Consider the following 14,864-nt stretch of genomic DNA (forward strand, 5'->3'; position numbering starts at 1 on the left):
TGTACGTTTTATTTGTTCTATCCTACTCTGTATAAAATTAAAATAATTCCGGCCAGTATAATAAAAATATAAACATTCACAACATCTGCTTTCACATTCGAATAATTTATGAGTTTTGTTTCTTTTACAAATATACACCAAATATAAAAGATTTTTGTACTAATATTAACTCCAATACTACTATACTGTAAACCCCAATCTCAAGTGCAGTCAAATAATATTGGGTACACAGATTTCTTAACAAAGAAAAGTCAAACTAACAATAAAAATGGTTACAAATTAGGCCAAATTTTTAGCGTTTTGATAACACATTCTATTTAAACGGAATGTTCCAAAAATAATATTCGTGACGGCATTATTATTAAGGCCATCCCTTTCGCTAGCCTAAACTCAAAGTATATACACGGGTGATTTTTTTATGACGGTTGTACATATTCGACGATAAAAAACCGCTGTGTACCTATATTCATAATGCGTTTAACTTGTGATAAATTTTTATCCAACCGGTGCACCTTTAAATACGTGTCCCAAATCAAGCATAGTTTTTTGCTAAATCTATGTCCGCAAATTAGATTTCGCCTTTTCCATTATTTCCTTTTTGAGTTTCGGGTATTCCGGACGAATTTTCAGTATGTGTCTACTGACGACTATACATTCGGGGTATTTCTTCAGCTTCAAATATGCGTAGGCTAGTTTGTAACCAATTGCCAGATCGTTTTTGCCAGTGTGCACCCAAGCGTTGTCGTAATTGAGTGCTGCACTTTTATAGTTTTGATCCTTTTCTGATAGGAGACCTAAAAAATATTTTATATAATAATAATAGACGATAAAAGCAAATGACCAACAAAATGGTCAAAGGAAATCCATCGCAACATTTGCAAGCAAAGTGAAGTGAGTTAAATTAGTAAACTTTAAAAGGGATATTCTTGCTTGAAACTGAAAGATGAGACAAAAAGGTAACCCAAATACTGCTATACGTCTATGAAGAGTTATTTATAATCCACTGTTCATCCGGGCTTTTGGTGGATAATAATCTACCAGAGATTTAAAGTTAACAAAGTGGAGCAATTTCTAACCCACTGTTCTTCCAGACTGTGGGTGCAAAGTCAGAGATTGAAACCAAAGCAACCAGTCAGTTATATAGTAACATTTCAAAAGGTCAGTATAATACCTACTCTGTAAAAAAGTCGAATAACTCCGGCCAGTATAATCAAAATATAAACATTGGTCGCTTCCATATTCAAGTAATTTATGAGTGTTGTTTCATTTACAAATATCGACCAAAAGATAAAAGATTTTTGTACTAATTTACTACGTACTAATATAGCGTAAACCTAATCTAAAGTGCAGTCGAATAATATTGGATACACATAATTCTTAACAATACTGTTCTACCAGAATGTGGGTGAAAGGCCATAGATTGAAACCAAAGCACAAGTGAGTTAAATAGTAGGTAACATTTTAAAAGGCATCCACTTCCTGTGAACCCTAAGTTATCAATAAACTTACCCAAATATTGATACGCTGCTGCACAAGAATTGTTATGATTTAGGATTTTAGTAAGAATTTCTTTCGCTGCTTCCGTACGTCCTGAGCTTATTTGATTATCCGCTACTTCTAACCAGCACCTTAAATCAATTTATTTTAATAAAAACAGTGTATCTTCAGTTGAAAATAACACTCGGGCCGCATTTGACCTATGCAAAAAAAAACTGCTACGTTTGCGCATACGTTACTGACAATTGTGACTTCTATTTAGATAGGTTGTGACTTCTTTTTAGTTCCTAAATATGTATTTGCCAAGCACCCGAAATCATGCCCTGAGCTAAAGCAGGTACACTATTGAGTATTGCCCGTTTTCACTAAACCTAGTGATAGCCGTAATCGGATGCCTAGTGAACTCGTCATTTCTGATGAAAAAAAACGTTTTACGAACTCTTGTATACTGTAATAACGTTAGGTGCCATCTTAAGTTACGAAAACGATTCCTTGGATCGTTAAGTTTAGGGGACTCGTAAACTGTCGCAACTATTTTGAAAGACGAAAAAAATAATCATCCGTTTTTTTTAATAACCTTATATCCGAAAAATTAAAAATATGATAATACAAACCCAAAATACCACACCTTGTGGCAAGAACCATAGACAAGTTAGGTTATATATGCCTAGTGAAAATCGATTGGTGAAAAGTAAATGTATGCCTAGGAATCTTCTATGATTAGGCTTTACTTACTGTGGCATTGCTTTGCCTGTCGTTAGTGAAAACGGGCTTATGACAAACTGCAAAACCAAGATGGCTGGCACCAAAATGGTGAATTACACATTTTTGCAATATGTTTAAAGACGGGGATTTTTTAAATTTTTATTATAAAATAGATTAGAACAAGAGATTATTGTTTAACGTAGGTTTGCCTTATTGCGGCAGCTACAAGAAATTTTTTGCAACGTTCAACTAAGTTTCTTAGGCGTTAGTGGTCAACGTTTCTGACCAATAATGGCTAAAAACCCAAAGGAACGAGGTATGCGAATCTCGCCGAGTGTTTCGTTTTAGCTTGGCAGATCTTAGGGCCGTATTATTAAACCGAGCTTAGGACAGTTTTTCAATAAACAAAAACCCGAGACTATTTTTAGGGAAAAGGGTACGCAAAGCTAGTACCCTTTTCCCTAATTAATTAAGCGACAGTGTTAGAGTTTATCGCCGTAAAGCGCCGTTTAATTTCATCAAGTCTTGTGATTGGTCAAAATTATGACACTAGTTTACGTTACGTTTATGCGAAGTATTGTATGACAGCAGTCATGATTGTAAAATACTCCCTGCAGTCGATCATGTTGTTTTAGTGTTGTTAATATAGCTTAGTTGCTGTTTACAATAGAGTCGATTTTAGATGCAGGAAAATACTTTTAAAAGTTAGTAATACTCACTTTTCTAAACCGTCAGCCTTTTCTGGGGTCCAAGGGATGGCTGATATGGCCCTTTTTAGTATATTCTTAGCTCGAGTTGGCTGTTTCATAATATTGTACCTGGAATATTAAAATAATAAGTAAATAAAACCCTGCATATTGGATAGATGCCGGCGTTACTTTGCGGGATTCCGTGATATATTATGAGAATAAAGCTTAATTTGCTATACTCCACGAAAAGCCGGAGAATCTGTATGCTGTAAATTTATAATTTCTTCAATCCTTATACTCCAAACCAAACAGATCTTCAGCAATGTACACTACGCACGTTTCGCTCCGACAGCGGAGCATTTTAAGGAGATATTGACTTTACAATGAACACAGTACAGACAGATTATCCTGCTTTTCGCGGAGTATTGCAAATTATTCTCATAATAAGAAGAATTATATACCCACGTACTCCGGAGGGCACGTAAAGCCGTTAGACTTTACTATAAACACTAAATATGTGAAAATAATCTTTAAAGAACAAACTTCTTGGGTCATTCATTACCTGCCCACTATAGGGCACGGGACTTCTCTCAGAACGAGAAGGGTTAAGGCCGTAATTCACTAGCTAGCCAAGAGCGGATTCACACGTTTTGGAAAACGCTATGAAATCTCATAGGCTTGCTGGTTTCGTCACAATGTTTTCCTACATCGATAAAGCAAGTGCTAATTGCTCAAATTAAAAACGCACATAGCTCCGAAAAGTTACAGCCCCCCGAAGCCTTAACTAACTACTAGGCTATCGCCATTGGGTTTCGCAGCGTTGTGACACTTACGCATTAGCGATTGCAAGAATAAGATACGGGTCGTCCTGATAACCGTCTTCAGTTGCCAACGGCAAGATGTCTTGTAAAACTTTATCTGCTTGGGATTTGTTCTTAGTGGCAAGTTGCAGAAGTGCTTTTAATGCATTACGATCTGTGTGATCTACGTCTGCTAGAAGCTTCTCCGCCGTTCTTAGGGCTAGAAGTCTCGTGTCGCTGAAAAAATCCAAGGAAATAATAACTTTAATAAAAACAGTTGAAGTTACAATATTTTGTTCGGTTCCACTGAAAAGTTTCAAAACTTTCAGGGCTTTATGTTATGACGTCGCGCAAAACAAACTACTCAGGGTTAGAATAGGTCAAAGTTTGTGTGAAACTGGTCGCCAGCCAAAATAAAAGTCTGTATTTATTCACAACAATTATGTGCCGCGTAAGATTGCCCATATTCATTCCATGAATTGAGAAGGACATTTTTATTTATTAATTTTTCATAGCTATAATTAACGGACCAAGCATACGGCCTACCTGGTTAGTAGAAAACCATCGCATAAACAGAGCATAACTTCGCAGGGCAGGCGAGTGGTCCAGCAACGTACCGCCCTATGTGCAGTGGCGTGCATAGAGGGTATGCACAGGGTATGCAGATGATATAAAATCAAGAAAATCTCCAAAACCAATAAAATACAAAAAACTAAAGGATAGGCATTGTAAGAGTTATTAAAAGCCTACCCTTAAGTATTTATAACTCGTACTGGAGATTTTCTTGATTTTATATCATCTGCATACCCTGTGCATACCCTCTATGCACTCGACTGCCTATGTGCAATGAAATTTGCAATGAAGCGAGAAGCGCTGCTGTGAAGTAATATTTCAGTTTTCATTTACACGTTGTTTAAGGAACACGTTCTAAAAAGTTCCACCACGTGTCCAACCGGCCACCACGCCCTTCAGACCGGATCACAACTTTGCCACAATGATGCTCGGCAGAAATACTTGGACGAGCTGTCACACAAAGCTTTACTACTACTGGAATGAATATGAGCATTACTTCGCAGCGCATACAACGTGGAACCGAATTACGAAACAATGTAGAAGAATGCATAAGTATATATCATAAGGAATCAACCTGTAAAAATATTAAATCAAAAGAAGCATACTTATTTTTCCCTACAAACGAATTCAAAGCATTTTAAGAGCTTACTTATGACCCTACTGAAGATAAAAGACCGACACAGGCATAGTACGCGTCGCGTACATGACTTTAATTTTGCATGTGATGTTAGGGATGTATCTGATTTATTTCAGTTAAAACTATGGCAGTGGTTATCTCAAAAACTATTAGGGTTTCGGTTCACAGATAAGTCTCAGAGACAGTACATAATGTACCTCTAAAGCCTGTGAAGTATTATTTCGGTTTTCATTTACACGTTGTTTAAGGAACACGTTCTAAAGAGTTCCACCACGTGTCCAACCTTAGGCGTAGGTTCATGTTCCTGTAATTGCACCGGCAGCCACCCTCTTTAGACCGTAACACTGCAATGCGGCTTGGCGGCAGAAATCAGCATGGCGGTTCTACTCCGGACGAATTGGCATCACAAAAACCTATACTTTTACTACTCAAATCAGACATTTATGCTTTACAATGTAAGTTTGTTTGTTACGCTTTCACGCAAAAACTACTTAACCGATCCTCATGAAACTTTGTAGACATATTCTTGTTAGAAGTAATATAATTCAAATTCAATTCAAAATTCAATTCAAAAATCATTTATTTCAAGTAGGCCTAATACAAGCACTTTTGAAACGTCAAGTCTGTCTGTTCGTAGTGATTCTACCACCGGTTCGGAAGGCAGATTCTACCGAGAAGAAGCCGGCAAGAGACTCAGCAGTTGCTCTTTTCCAACATCAACAATTTACATTTTGCATTTTAACATTCATTTTTCTATCTTGTGAAAGCTGAAAGCGGAGCCGGATGCTTCCAAGCAACCTTGTCATTAAAAAATTCATCAATTGTATAGTAAGCTCGTTGTAATAAATGTGTTTTAACAAATTCTTTAAACTTGTGCATTGGCAGGTCCAAAATCACCTTAGGAATCATATTATAAAAGCGTATACTCAATCCCACAAATGATCCCTGTACCTTACGCAGACGATATGCAGGTGACAGTTGACTGTTTATGTCCACTTTTTGTTTATAAAGACTAATATGTTGTCTTACAAATACTATATTGTTATAAATATATTGTGAAGCTACAGTAAGTATGCCTATTTTTTTAAACTCTCACGGAGGGATTCGCGTGATTTAAGTTTATATATTGACCGTACAGCTCTTTTCTGCAATATAAATATAGTTTCGATATCAGCTGCTTTACCCCATAACAAGATTCCATAGGACATAACACTATGAAAGTACGCAAAATAAACTAGCCTAGCTATTTCAACGTCAGTAATCTGTCTAATTTTTCTGACTGCGTAGGCAGCCGAGCTTAGTTTACCCGCTAGTGAATCTATATGGGCACCCCAGTGTAGCTTATTATCCAAGGTCACGCCCAGAAAAACTGTGGAAGTCTCTATTTTTAGTGATTCACCTATCATCATATTTTTATCAATTTTCTTTTTTCTAACAAATTTATAGGATACTTTTTATCCCGACATTAAGCTCGGTTCCTTTGGGAGAGGGGATGAAAGTGTATGACGATTTAACACCATAACTCCAAAAAATTATAACCGATTTAAATAATTATTTTTGTACTATATGTGTTTAATTTTGCCTCAAGTTTGTGTATATCTGATGAATGTTGTTGGAGATGGAGGGCAGAACTCCTCAGCGAACAGCAGCAAACCCCTCAATTAAGGCTTAGGCAATACTGAATACTTACTTAAAAATTTTTTAGAATTACAACTAAATTGAATGCCACATCAAAAAATAAAATAAAACGCAGACGTAATCGCGGGCAACAGCTAGTGACTAATAAAACAAATGGGTACATTTATTCAAAGTAAGATTTGACGTCGGATTTTGTTTGCTGGAATAATAGTTGAGTGTTTAGATCCACAAGGAGACTGCATCGTAATGATTGCGATTACCGGTGATACAAATACAATTCTATCTTCTTTGGCATTATGTGTAACAGGGAAACATAAAGAGGCATGAATACATACGAGTCATCGCTGGCACTCAGGTTGTCTTGTAAAGCGTCAGGCGCGTGTTGTGAAAGGCACAGGAGTACCATCCGTTTCGCGGCGTTTTGCCCCCAACGGGGTGAGCGTCGCGCCTGGTTCAGTTGACGGAGTGCTGCGTTCCCTTTACCCTGATATATGGAATATATACCCGAACAGTAAGAGTAGCCTGCAAAAAATGAACTAGATGAAATTAAAAAAAAGTCACCGTCATTAAGAAATTCATAAATTATTTAGTAACCTCGTAACCTGTATTAAATGTGTTGTTTTAACACATTGTTTTAATGGATGCATTGGTGAAACCAGATTTACCATAGGATCATGTTGTGAAAACGTATACACAGCCCCACAAAGGAGTTATGAACATGTCGCAGACGATATTTCTTAAATATAGTTCAACGGGTACATACCACGATAATATTTTTGGATTAGTCGATATTTCGACCCATGGATCGTGGTCACGACGGGAGAGTCCCGTATATTTAAGAAATGTTGATTAACAACTTAGTTTAAAATCTTTGATATACAGATATCACTTATATAATAAAACATGGTGAGGGAAACTGCACGCCTAAGAGTACTCCACAATGTTCTCAAAGGCGCGTGGAGTTCCGATCGGCACTGGTGGAATACAGCCAAAATCCTTCTCATTGTTGGAGGAGACCCGTGAATTATAGTGACATTGATATGGTGACATGTCTGCGGCATTTGTTAAAACAGTATTCTGCATCAAACGCGCATTCAGTTAACCTGATAAATGGAGAATTTACCAATTACCGCCTGAAGTAGGAGTTACCTGCCAAAAATGGGTAAATTGGGAAACTTAATGATTTTGATATTAGTCTTACCGTCGCTAACCAAGCAACATTAGGCTATGATGTTGATTTAAACTACGTTATTATATAAAAACATAGGTATGTGCAAGTAGCTTAATCTATGTTTTATTCTACAAACTCTTCGATAGGGCTGACATGCAGCTGTTCTGTAAAAACCCTTAAAAAAAAGAATTAAAAAAAAAACTCTTCGAAAATTACTTAAGATATCAAAGTACCATAAAAAAATCTTTGTTCTTCTTAGACAACTCGAAACGTAAAGTCAATGTCAAAAATAACTTTGACTTTGACTTTTGACTTTGAGATGATGGCGATAACCACATTCGTAAACTTAAAACTAAAGCTAGGAGGGTTCCAAACGCGTCCTGGTCTAAGAAGCCCACAACAAACTTAGCCGGGTGATTTTTTTTTTGTTATCACCATCTCACTATGTCATTTAAAATTATTAGAAGAGCAACCTGGTTAGAGCAATAATTCACACCCAAGCATTTTTATCGATTACGTAGTCCTTTATACTATAATAGGACTTATTTATTAACATAATTTTGATGACCTGGTCTGGTTGGAGAACAGGATAATCAATAATCTAATTTCTACAATAGAAAAAAATTGTATATACTTAGTCGTTATTTAAGCAAGTACCCTTTGGTATAACGTAAAGCTCACCAGGATCATCTTGACTGTCTAGAAGCTTCTTAGCAGTTTCCAGAGTTTGCTCCACTTCACTCAGCTTACCGCGCCTCCATTGTACTTCAATGAGCTGCGCTAGAGCTTCCCAACTAGTTGCTTTCACAGACAATATCTGTTCTAAATGACGTTGGGCTGTCTCAAAATCCACCTGTATTCAATAACTATTAGTCAGTGACACGAATTTGAAGTAGTTCCTCACGGATACTGCGGAAATATAGTTAATTCTAAAATAGTTTCTGCGTTATGTTAACCCGCGGCGGCGGGGGCTACTTCAAAGACTCGGCATTATCGTTCTGCCGAAATGTACTTGTATACGTGCATCACGCTGAACTGACAGCAAAACGAAAGTGATTCAAAGGATTCAGACGACTAATAAGTATGTATATATTAAAAAAAAACCCTCTAATACAAATATACAAAATGAATTAAAATCGGTTATTTCCCGAACATTCAATAAGACTAAATAAATAATTATTTACCTTCCGGAAAGCTAAATCTGCCATCATAACTGCTGCTGATTCGTTGTTCGGATCAGCGTTTAAGAGAACGGCGCACGTTTCTTCACATCTTTCTGGATTGTTCATCTAAAATTTAGATATTTTAGAATTAAATCACTAAAGACTTTAGTTGTCTGATCCGATAGATTTTAGACCGATTAAAAGCATCCTTGTAACAACATTGCTATTTTATCAAAAGTGAAATCACGTGGGTGGAATCTATCACCTTGGTTTTCATAGATTTGGCTAGCTTAGCTTTTCCATTTCCAATAAAGCTATGTTAAGCAAAGCTGAAGATAATGCTGGGTTCAATGAAAAGCCTAGCCGGCACATCACTTATAGTTTCCCTTACAATCTGAATCAAATAAGCACTATAAGTTTAGATTTTCATTTCAATTAAGTAGATAAAACATACCTGAGCGTATAGTTTGGCTAACGCTAGTAATGTGGACGGATCTCTTGGACAGTGTAATAATGCCTCTGAATACAAATGAGCAGCGACCGCAGGTTCCTTAAGAGACTTAACTTTAGCCAAAGAGCAAAGGATAGATGACAACTGCTTTTTCTCTTCTTCTATATCTCCCCTCGAATCTATTTCGACTCTCTTTAAAACTGCCATTTGTAAATCTTTCGCTTCGGTTAAAAGTAGATTCGTGTTTCCAGCAGCAGGTTTTTTAAGTTCTCTTGCACTTGCTTGTGTTAGTAGAAGCCGTATACGTCTTTTGAAAGTTGTGATATCCTTTTCTTTATTGTACATTTGATTTAATTCGGAAGATATATTGGAATCAACTTTGTCATAATGTTTAAGCTGAAAAGGGTTTAAATTGTTGATATATCTAACGGCTCATTTTGCATAGTAAAAGAATAGTCGAGAGAAACTGATTTTCGAGTCTATTGCAATTAGGTACGCTACAAGAAGGTTCTTCTTTAAGATCATATTTGCAGGACAAGTAATAACTTTTTTATATTGAACTTAAATATACAATAAACCTACCTTAATGAGTAGTTCCAAATACTCAAATTTTAGTTCATCGTCATTTAACAATCTGATTGTGTTTTCATAATGTTGCATTGCTTTATCATACTCATGCATTTTAACTAAAGCTAATCCCAACTTTTTGATTAACTGAATGTCTTTTGGATTTCCTTTCAGTGCAGTTTCGTAAGATTCAGCTGCCTGTATGGGTTCTGAAACCGTAAGATAAGAATTATTGAATATTTATTAATGTTCATTACTTCATGAGTATCACAGACCATGCGATTGTATTAACTATTTTCTATATATCATTCAATATGGTACATTTATACATACCATGAATTGACATAAAAGCGTCGCCCATCATTGTATGCGCATCTGCCATTGGATGGTTGTTAACAATATCCTTATAGCATGAGGTAAACATTGCTCGATCATTTTTCTCTTTTAGATAAATATGTGCCATTTTAGTGTGAGCTTGAAAATAATATGGCTGTCCCGGTTTCACTTCATTAAGAATTTCAATCGCATTATCAATATCACCTTTATTCAATGCTAAATCTGCACGTGCTATAAGTAAGCGACTTTCTTCGGATGTGTATGAAATTACTTGTATCGCTTCCTACAATATAAATTTAAGATTCAATTTTAGATATAATAAAGTTTAAAGACAATGTTTCTATAGACTTCATGTACTTACTTGCATAGTTTTACCAGCTTCACCAAATTGTCCTAATGTAGTTTGTAGTTCGATTATTTGTAAAAACAACGTAGATTTATCTATTATATTCAGATCACCTTCTTGTTGCCTACCGACGTTATTCTTGCTTGTCAGTATTTGGAGACTTGTTATAAAGCTTGATAGAGCATCCTGGAGTTGGTTCATGTTTTTCAAAATAATCCCATTTAGAAAATGATACATTACACTGTCTCGTATTTTAAAATTATAACTCAAACACATCTCTAGAGTTTGAGTTGCTTTTGTAAACGCACCTTGTTGAATGAATATCTGGGCTAGTAATACTTGACTTCCAGCGTGAGTATTATCAAGATCACCTATTTGTTGAGCTAGAGTCTGAGCTTCAGTTGAGTAACCAAATAGAAATTTTAGCTTTGCTAATTCATACAAAGCTGTTATTAATCCAGGACAAGATTTACATATTGTGCTTAACAGTTTAAAACAATTCGCCACTGAAGCGTTGTTTCCTTCTTGAGAATATAAGAGATATCCAACAATTACAAATGGTTTTTTTGGTATATGTTTCTTGTACTCTTTATACACCTCCAGCAAAAAATCAGGATCCAAATTTTTTATGTATGTTAAACTATATGGGTAGCGAGCAGCTAATGCTATTTGTGTATCAATTGCATTATTAAGAAAGGTAACAGCATTAGAATTCTTACTATTTAATTGTGCTGACAGTAGATAGAGAATTGGAAATTTCTGTGTCCCTTGCATTTCAAACAACAATTCAACCTGTTGTGCAATCTGTTCGGTTGGCCCATTATCATACATTTGACAAAGAGTTAGTCCACACAAAGCAGTTATAGAGTTACTATCAACCTTGCTCGCTGCTTTGAAAAAACTCAAGGAATCTTTGTATTTTCCTTGTAGAATACATTGATAACCAACCTCACTTAAATAATCAACATTATTTGAATTCATTTCTGATGCATATTGTGAAAATTTAAAAACCTGAGAGAGAACTGCACTGGATCTTCCGCAAACTTTAGAAAAAACTTGGGCTGTGTGATAAAACTGATAGCCATTGTTAGTTTCTTCATTCTCCAATACAGTAAAAAATGTATTCAGTTGGTCAACTGCTTCAATGTAGTCTGAATTTTTACAGAGTGCAATGAATATTCTTACTTTTAAAGCCTCCAAATTAGTAGGTTCTACAGAAAGGACTCTTTCAAGTGAATCATAAATAGCATCCCATCTTGAAGCTGCAAATTCATTCTTCAATTTCTCTGTAAGAGGGACTACTTGACCAGGGTAATTAACTATAAGTTTATCTAATAATGTATTGCAAGCATTATAATCCTTAGCCAAGTATCTATATTTTGCCAAGCCTAAAATGGCTTCAATGTGTCTGTCACTTTTTTGAAGAGCTAATTCCAAACAATCAAGAATAGAAGTTTGTACTTCACCAACATTCATGTACATATCATTCCAGCCTTTTAAAATAATGGCCTCTAAATTATTAGGATCCTTCCTCAAACACTTGTTGATATATTCAGATGCTTTTTCATACTTTTCTGCCATTGACAAGAATAAACCAGCATAATAGAAAGATAATGTGTTAGCTTGCTTCTTTTCTTCTTTCAGTTTTGATTCTAGATTATACAATTCATCTCTTTCATTACTATTCAATAGTTTATGGCTGTAAATGAGGGCCATTACAGTGGCAAATTGCAAGTTTCTATCAGATTGCAATGGTGATAAAATATTAATGCCTATTTGAACTTGTCCTTCCAATATATTTGCTAAGCCATGATAAAATAAGAATTCTGCATTGTCAGCAAATTTTTTTGATGCTTCCAGAGATATTTTCTTTGACTTACCGTAACATTTTTCCCGTAAATAATAATGTATATTACACCTATACCACATAAGATCCATTTTGTACTAATCCAAATCTAATTTAACTTCAAGATTCTTAAACTTATTTAAATTATCCTGATAAAATTTTGCAAGAAAATGGCATTTGCATATCACATCCAAGCTGTTATCAGATGCATAAGTAAATGCATGCTAGAAATAAATACAATTATGTAATGTAATGTAGGAAACAAGATTGTAGTATTATAGTACGATAGATGTAGTTTTATAAAATATATTAATTTTTATGCATTCTTTGTCTGCATTTTAACAGTTTTTTACAAATTCTGTAGGAAAAGTTTGTTTTCTGAGTTAAATCAAACAAACAAACAAACTTTTGCATTTATTATTATAAATAAGGATTAATACTGACCTCTGCTAACAATTTTCCAACACCTTTTCCTTGAAACTCTTTTGGTACGTTTGTGTGGAGGAAAGTTATTATCTTGTCTTGCTTATTATAATCTATAGTCGCCTCTGCTGTTGGAAACATCTTAAATTATAATTTAATAATATCACTGAGACAGCTTTTCATGTATTTATAGCTAATACAGGCCAAACCAAAGCAAAAGCTGCGACTGCTTAGTTTTATATGAACCTTACAGTCACTTTATATATTAAGAACATACAGAATCCGCCCACACAACTTCACCATCATCATCATATCAACCCATTACCAACCCACTACAGGGCACGGGTCTCCTCTCACAATGAGAAGGAGCTTAGGCCGTAGTCCACCACACTGGCCCAGTGCGGATTGGTGGACTCCACAAACCTTTGAGAACATTATGTAGAACTCTGAGGCATGCTGGTTTCCTTACGACGTTTTCCTTCACCGTTGAAGCAAGTGATATTTTTAATTACTTACAACGCACGCAACACAACTTATATTGAAGCATCAAAAAATATTCCACTTTAGAAGTGTTTAACAAACAAACGGTTGGTTACTTCATTCATTTAGAAGTTGACAGTAATTTTTTACCGACTGTTCTAAACATTTACCAGAAAATGAGGAAAATTGGAAAGTTTGTGAGCTAGCAACATAAAGCGTGTGTGAAGTGAGATTTGCACTGGAGGTTTTCTGTTTTTAGACACAATGCACTGCATGCAATAATGGCTGAATGAGGATTCTGTATGTTCTTAATTCGGTGTATACACTAATATTCAAAAATAAGTTGTTGGAGGAGCCTATATGGTTTGAATGGGCTATTTACAGGAACCACCAGTGTGATTTAAATAAACTATTGGTTGGCATTTTTGATAGTAGTTTGTTTTCGAGAAACCACATGGCCTTCATTTTGTGAATTTAACCAAGGTAAAGAACAGGACACAACTAGTATTTTATTAATAATAAATGAAACACAATGCGGTTTCATGAAAGCGGTGAAAGCGCATTGAAATGGTAATTTGGCAATACAGCATTTGGTGGAGCTTGACTTCACTTTAGGGGGGCTGAGTTCATATCCCAGTATGCACCTCTAACTTTTCTAAGGCATGTGTGTTTCTAGTAATTAAAATATCACTTGCTTCAATGATAAAGGAAACCTGCATGCCTGAGAGTTCTACATAATGTTCTTAAAGGTGTGTGAATTCCACCAATCCGCACTGGGCCAGCGTGGTGGACTACGGCCTTAACCCCTCCTCGTTGAGGAAGGAGACTGGTGCTCTGTAGTGGGCTGGAAATGGGTTGATGTGATGATAATGATGATGGGGTTTTATAGAATAAATCTTAGAGATCAAAGTGTTGTGAAAATAGTCTTAACCTCAAGTATTACAAAATGCACATCATGCTTCTAATTCTGCCTAGTGCCTATGCTATATGTACCGAAAAAACTTGCCGTTAATTGCCGTTAGAATAGTGAGGATGAGTTAATTACTTGAAATAATACGTTGTTCATTCTTTTAATTATGTCAAATAGATATAGTCACTAACACTTAGGCGCAATGGTAAAACTAAAAGTAATAAAAATCTCTGCGTACCGCTTTGTAAAGTCACAACGAACTGTTGCCTAGCAACATTGTTGACAACCTTCAACGCTTGCGTGGAGAAGGCTCTAAGCCGTGTAGTCATTCCAGACATGGGTTAAAATGTTTAAATCTAATAGAACTGCACTGGAACTTTAACGTAAACGGAATGTATATGAATCAAAATCGCTCAGTCGGACATCATAGGTTATCAATTAACATATTGTCAAAATGATACTGACATTTGACATTTGACAATCCTTATTTTCTTTATTCTTTCTATGGAGGGTAGAGGTAAGGAGAGTCATCTTATATGGGAGAAAAGTTGAAAAAGTGTCCAGTTGTTGCGCTAAATAACAGTTCAAAAATCCTCCACAATGGCGCTGGTGGATGCACAGAGTATGGTATG

At 35.7% G+C, this 14,864-nt stretch overlaps 1 protein-coding gene across 2 annotated transcripts; it reads right to left on the reverse strand.

Annotated features, from left to right (window-relative positions):
- Positions 1-12: 12 nt before the first annotated feature.
- Positions 13-14,663, reverse strand: LOC120626577 (tetratricopeptide repeat protein 21B-like). Of its 2 annotated transcripts, none has more exons than XM_039894128.1 (13): positions 14,471-14,663; positions 12,864-12,967; positions 10,589-12,643; positions 10,225-10,510; positions 9,907-10,100; positions 9,328-9,720; positions 8,895-8,999; positions 8,392-8,563; positions 6,875-7,061; positions 3,725-3,928; positions 2,922-3,020; positions 1,510-1,628; positions 13-794 (listed from the first exon to the last, which is right to left on the reverse strand). In XM_039894128.1, exons 3-13 carry the CDS (start codon positions 12,509-12,511, stop codon positions 556-558), a joined length of 3,921 nt encoding a protein of 1,306 aa, XP_039750062.1. In that variant the 5' UTR covers positions 12,512-12,643; positions 12,864-12,967; positions 14,471-14,663; the 3' UTR covers positions 13-555. The 2 variants fall into 2 exon arrangements, with proteins under 2 accessions (XP_039750062.1, XP_039750061.1); XM_039894127.1 differs by having other exon boundaries at positions 12,864-12,970.
- Between the last annotated feature and the right edge of the window lie 201 nt (positions 14,664-14,864).

Source organism: Pararge aegeria, chromosome 9 (genome assembly GCF_905163445.1).
Source record: "Pararge aegeria chromosome 9, ilParAegt1.1, whole genome shotgun sequence".
NCBI classification, from domain to species: Eukaryota; Metazoa; Arthropoda; class Insecta; order Lepidoptera; family Nymphalidae; genus Pararge; species Pararge aegeria.